General features: G+C 42.7%; 1 protein-coding gene across 4 annotated transcripts; it reads left to right on the top strand.

The window, feature by feature from the left end:
* Window positions 1-1,467: 1,467 nt before the first annotated feature.
* LOC112243271 (CD276 antigen) lies at window positions 1,468-4,924 on the top strand. Of its 4 annotated transcripts, XM_024411105.2 has the most exons (6): window positions 1,468-1,773; window positions 2,393-2,448; window positions 3,331-3,684; window positions 3,912-4,223; window positions 4,312-4,425; window positions 4,711-4,924. In XM_024411105.2, the coding sequence occupies exons 2-6, from the start codon at window positions 2,409-2,411 to the stop codon at window positions 4,830-4,832; spliced, it is 942 nt and encodes a 313-aa protein (XP_024266873.1). In that variant the 5' UTR covers window positions 1,468-1,773; window positions 2,393-2,408; the 3' UTR covers window positions 4,833-4,924. The 4 variants fall into 4 exon arrangements, with proteins under 4 accessions (XP_024266873.1, XP_042175926.1, XP_024266878.1 ...); XM_042319992.1 differs by lacking the exon at window positions 2,393-2,448; XM_024411110.2 differs by having other exon boundaries at window positions 1,468-2,448; window positions 3,912-4,196.
* Window positions 4,925-6,295: the final 1,371 nt, after the last annotated feature.

The following is a 6,295-nucleotide window of genomic DNA, read 5'->3' as shown; positions in this document are numbered from 1 at the left end:
ATTTATTTAATGGGAATAAAATACACAACATGGAATGTTTTCACCGTAACCTCAGCAGGATTAAAAGAGAAGCATGCAACAGTATTTAACATTGTGATATTGTCAGGGATTTTAATTATTTATTTTAATGGGAATAAAATAGTCATGAACATGGAATGTTTTGACTAGAAATTAAATGCAGGATTAAAATGATCCATGCAATGATGTATTTATATATTGTTTTATATTTTCAGGGACATGTGTTTTCTCTTCATAAACTATTACATTTGTTAAGTTATTCAGATGTTATATACTATGTTAATTCATGGCATCTTCAAGTACTCCTCTATGATGGTACTGCAGTAACTAAACCGGTTCTACAACGTCAGCGTACACAAACACAGGAAGTAAGCCATTTCATCCACATATCTGATTTAGGTTCAGGGTTGTTGCTACTTAGCCTCACTGTTTCACTTGTGGAGGGGAGAGAGAGAGAGATCTTATATTTGTCATTAGTCAGTTGAAATTGACCTTAGGTCACCTGTTATTTGAGGGGATGAGGAGGTTCCATAAGGGGGTTCCAGCATCAGGTGACCCAGAGAGGGAGATGTTTGAGATGAGGAGGGGGAGGGAGCTGTTTGAGATGAGGAGGGGAGGGGAGGGAGATGTTTGAGATGAGGAGGAGGGGAGGAGGGGGAGGAGGGGAGGGAGATGTTTGAGATGAGGAGGGGAGGAGGGGAGGGAGATGTTTGAGATGAGGAGGGGAGGAGGGGAGGGAGATGTTTGAGATGAGGAGGGGAGGAGGGGAGGAGGGGAAGGAGCTGTTTGAGATGAGGAGGGGAGGAGGGGAGGGAGCTGTTTGAGATGAGGAGGGGGAGGGGAGGAGGGAGCTGTTTGAGATGAGGAGGGGAGGAGGGGAGGGAGATGTTTGAGATGAGGAGGGGAGGGGAGGAGGGGAGGGAGCTGTTTGAGATGAGGAGGGGAGGGGAGGAGGGAGCTGTTTGTGAGGAGGAGGGGAGGGAGCTGTTTGAGATGAGGAGGGGGGGAGGAGGGAGCTGTTTGAGATGAGGAGGGGAGGAAGGGAGGGAGCTGTTTGAGATGAGGAGGGGAGGAGGGGAGGGAGATGTTTGAGATGAGGAGGAGGGGAGGAGGGGAGGGAGATGTTTGAGATGAGGAGCGAGCTTTTTATTTATTTAAATGTTTTACCCCCTTTTTCATGGTATCCAATTGGAAGTAGTCGGGAGAGGCGAACTCGGGAGAGGCGAAGGTCGAGAGCCATGCGTCCTGCGGAACACCACCAAGCCAAGCCGCACTGCTTCTTGACGCAATGCACATCCAACCCAGAAGCACCAATTTGTCAGAGGAAACACCGTACACCTGGCGACCTGGTCAGAGTGCACTGCGCCCGGCCCGCCACAGGAGTCACTAGTGCGCGATGAGACAAGGTTATCCCTGCCTGCCAAATCCTCCCTAACCCGGATGATGCTGGGCCAATTGTGCGCCGCCCCATGGGCCTCCCGGTCATGGCCGGCAGCAACAGAGCCTGGGCGCGAACCCAGAATCTCTGGTGGCACAGAGATTTAGACCACTGCGCCACCCGGGAGGCCCCGGGGAGGGAGCTTTTGAGATCAGGAGGGCAGGAGGGGAGGGAGATGTTTGAGATGAGGAGGGGAGGGAGCTGTGATTTGCTTGTGAGCAGTGAACATATGGCTGACAAGCATTTCTCATAGGACATCACAGACAGGACATGGGGTCAAACATGCCTATTGTCAAGAGGAGGGAGAGACATGTCTGGTAAGGTCAACCTTTATGATCCCTGTGATCAGTGTGTTGATGAGCATGATACTGATCCTCCTGACAGGAATGGGTTTTTATGAAGCAAGTATCCTCCATGCAAGCAGATGGTAATGATGGCAAAACCTGCTTTGTACTGCATCCTCGTAGCATGTTTTATGTAGTGTGACCCGACTAGCTCCTTCGTGGTGGTAATAGACTGTATTAGAAACAGAAAGCTTTGACACCGCAGACACACGACACAGTGAGTCATACATCTCAGACAGTGGCTGACGAAGACGATGACCAACAGGTTATGGTGAAATACTGATACTAGCGTTGTGTTGAACGTGTTTGTTAGGATTTTGTAAATACGGATGTGACGGAATGACCTCTGAACCGGATATAATACTGTTATAAGGAAAACTGTTTCTCTTGTCGGACACCTCATTTACTTTTTCTCTTCGCTCAGGAGCATTTTACACAGTGTACAGTCAACTCCAAGCTACTTTGTTGTTTCATTTTCCATCTTGTTTTCCATCCTGCTTTCCATCCTGTTTTCCATCCTGTTTTCCATCCTGCTTTCCATCTTGTTTTCCATCCTGCTTTCCATCCTGTTTTCCATCTTGTTTTCCACCAGAATCCTGCAGAGTCCAATGGCCATCCTGATATTAATCAGTGTTTTGTTGTTGTCTGGTAAGTTTTATATTCTCTATCGTGTCACTGTGGTCGTGTCCCTCGTGGCTTCCTCATCTGTACCTGGGCATTTTATCCACATGCCTTTACTCACAGATACAACATACAACATACAACCAAAGGCACATTTTATGATTTATTTATTTAGATCACGATGTGCGGCAAGTAATGGCTATTTGGATAGGGCGTGGTTGTTCGCATGTCTAAACAGGAAATTGTCTCCTCGAGGCCATCGAATCATTCATTCAGTCTCCCGGCTTGTACACAAACATTCCACACATACTTTCACACAGAAACTCATGGCTCTGATAAATTAATAAATGAATCATATATATCAGATGAAAAATGTAGTTATGATTTACATGTGGTTGTAGCATTGTTAGCATGTGGTTGTGATTTACATGCGGTTGTAGCATTGTTAGCATGTGGTTGTGATTTACATGCGGTTGTAGCATTGTTAGCATGTGGTTGTGATTTACATGCGGTTGTAGCATTGTTAGCATGTGGTTGTGATTTACATGTGGTTGTAGCATTGTTAGCATGTGGTTGTGATTTACATGTGGTTGTATCATTGTTAGCATGTGGTTGTGATTTACATGTGGTTGTGATTTACATGTGGTTGTGATTTACATGCGGTTGTAGCATTGTTAGCATGTGGTTGTGATTTACATGTGGTTGTGATTTACATGCGGTTGTAGTATTGTTAGCATGTGGTTGTGATTTACATGCGGTTGTAGCATTGTTAGCATGTGGTTGTGATTTACATGTGGTTGTGATTTACATGCGGTTGTAGCATTGTTAGCATGTGGTTGTGATTTACATGTGGTTGTATCATTGAATTCTGAGCTTGGTTTGTAACTTTGACATATTGGTACGTTTCAGCACCAGCTGCATCTGAGAATGAAGTCACTGGGATTATAGGAGAGTCTGTTCTCCTGTCCTGTGACCTGAAATCATCCACGGCCATCGACACAGCAAGACTCCGGTTCCATTGGCAAGACGAGTCCGAAAGAGTGTTGTACTCGTTCGACAAAGGAGAAGAGAATCAACATCAGGATAGTCTTTACACAAACAGAACTAAAGCCTTTCGGTCTGAGATGAGTTCTGGGAATATGTCTATCAAACTCAGCCAAGTAACACTTGAAGACAAGCAGAACGTCTACAGGGCTTTCGCTACACTGTTTGGCGAGAATGATAAGCATAACCACCCGTGTCGCACTACCCTACTTGTGGCAGGTATGGTTGAGTTAATAACACAGGAGGCTTCTGAGGGGAGGCTAGCTCGTAATAATGTCTGGAATGGAATAGTATCAACCACATGGGAACCATGTATTGGATGTGTTTGATACCATGTCCACCTGTGTGAATCATTCACAGCATTAATACGGTCATTGTAGGAAATCATCAAACATTACTATGGCACCTTTCTAACATCTTGTTCTATTTATTTTGTTCACTTTCAGCACGGTTCCCGACACCCAGTGTGACTGTGAACAAGACAAATATGAATTCCACGTGTTCAACCCAGGGTGGATACCCACGACCAATGGTCACATGGACCATCCAGGACCGTGGGAACCGCACTCTGGACCCGTGGGAAGTACAGACCAACATTACCCCGGATTCTGAAAGTGGACTGTACAGCGTCTGGAGCCAAGTGAATATAACAGAAAATCAGACGGTGACCTGCCATATCTTCAACCCCGTTCTGAGAGAGACTGTGAGCAACACAACCATCGTCAGCCCCAGTAAGAGCATTAACACTGACCCTGCAGGTACATGTGACAGGACGTAACACCACCACTCACTGCCTAATATTCATGAACTGAAAACTGAATCACTCATCTTGTCTTTTCCTCACAGGTGATGTTCAGAAAGGCTTTACTCCCATCAATATTACTCCCATCATTATCACAATAGTGATCATTCCAGTATTGATTCTGTTTTCCATCGGGGGTTATTTTGTGTACAAAAAACGTAAGTTACAATTTCCGATGTTTTACTTCTTGTAATGAAATCAGATTCAGTACTGTATAAAGTTGTCTCAGTCTGTAATTACTCTGTCAGTGCCACATCTAAAGATTTTATTTCCGTGTACATCCAAACACTATATTATTTCACATTTGAGGAGTGACCAGTATGTGAAAATCAGCTGGCCCTACATACATTTTATTCTGTAGCTAGATGTGCATTGTTAATTATGACTAAAACACTGAACTATGTGGTTAAATATGAATATAACACTGATCCATGTTGATCTAGGTTGTGGAGCCAGCGGTGGAACCATAAAAGTTGAAGGAAATAACCATCAAAGAAATGGTCATGTTGAGACAGAGCTTTTGGACAGGTGTAGCCGGGCATCAGACAATCTAGAGGCAGACTGATGGGACATTTCTTTATATACGGGTCCATAAATTGGACATATCGGTATACTGCATCCCAACGAAATCTACCTCTTCAAAATTGGAAGTATTTGCATGTTTTTTCAAATATTTTCTTATTAATAGCCAGCTATTAGAAAAGCGTTAGAACGTCTACAGTAGAATAATGGTAAATAATGTGTCTGGAAATGTTCTACTGTAGAAGTTCTAAATCATGGGAGTTTAAAAATACATTACAATTTTAAAGTACTTCTGTATTCAAATAAAAAAAAAATCCTAACATTTTCTCACAAATGTTTTGGAAAGTAATTGAAAGGCCCTACAGTAAATAGTTTACCGTGAATACAGTCTCTGCGAATGCAGGAACGATGCATTTCATTTTCACTAATGCGGATCTTCAGTGGTCCAGATTGAATCCAGGCCTAAAACCATGTAAACCTCAACACACTGGTACAGTTGTGAACTCTCAGACTGACTTAGGAGGAGACATTTTCACTCTGCTAAACAGACCTCACTGTGTTCAACATTAGGAACAGCTGCTACAGATCTGTAACCAGATTTAGATTACATTTAGATTACATTTAGATTTAGATTACATTTATATTTTGTCTTTAATAAATATTGTTGTGAATATTCAAAAAGGTTAATGTATTATATTTATTTAAATGTCAAACTTTTTATTCTGGTGTTTTCCTATACAGTAGGTGTATTGAAATTTGGCCATTCTATATTCGTATTATTTGGGGAAATTGTATTTGAAACTCATTTGAAGAAATGTCCTAATTGTGTCCTAGATGTGTCCTAGATGTGGCCTAGATGTGTCCTAGATGTGTCCTAGATGTGGCCTAGATGTGGCCTAGATGTGTCCTAGATGTGTCCTAGATGTGTCCTAGTTGGGGTTATATTTAGTAGAGACCCTTCTGCTGGATTGATGTAGCTAAACACATGTACAGTCGCATGAAAAAGTTTGAGCACCCCTGACAATTTTCATGATTTACATTTATAAATAATTGGGTGTTTGGATCAGCAATTTCATTTTGATCTATCAAATAACTGATGGACACAGTAATATTTCAGTAGTGAAATGAGGTTTATTGGATTAACAGAAAATGTGCAATATGCATCAAAACTAAATTAGACAGGTGCATAAATTTGGGCACACCAATAGAAAAATCACATCAATATTTAGTAGAGCCTCCTTTTGCTAAAATAACAGCCTCTAGACGTTTCCCATAGCCTCTAATGAGTGTCTGGATTCTGGATGAAGGTATTTTGGACCATTCCTCCTTACAAAACATCTCCAGTTCAGTTATCATCCCACAGATTCTCAATGATATTCAGGTTTGGGGACTGGGATGGCCTTTCCAGAACATTGTACTTGTTCCTCTGCATAAATGCCCGGGTAGATTTTGAGCAGTGTTTTGGGTCGTTGTCTTGAAATATACAGCCCCGGCATAACTTCAACT

Source organism: Oncorhynchus tshawytscha, linkage group LG03, assembly GCF_018296145.1.
Source record: "Oncorhynchus tshawytscha isolate Ot180627B linkage group LG03, Otsh_v2.0, whole genome shotgun sequence".
NCBI lineage: Eukaryota > Metazoa > Chordata > Actinopteri > Salmoniformes > Salmonidae > Oncorhynchus > Oncorhynchus tshawytscha.
Note: the sequence above shows the minus strand (reverse complement) of the source record. Positions and strands in the feature narration are given on the sequence as shown.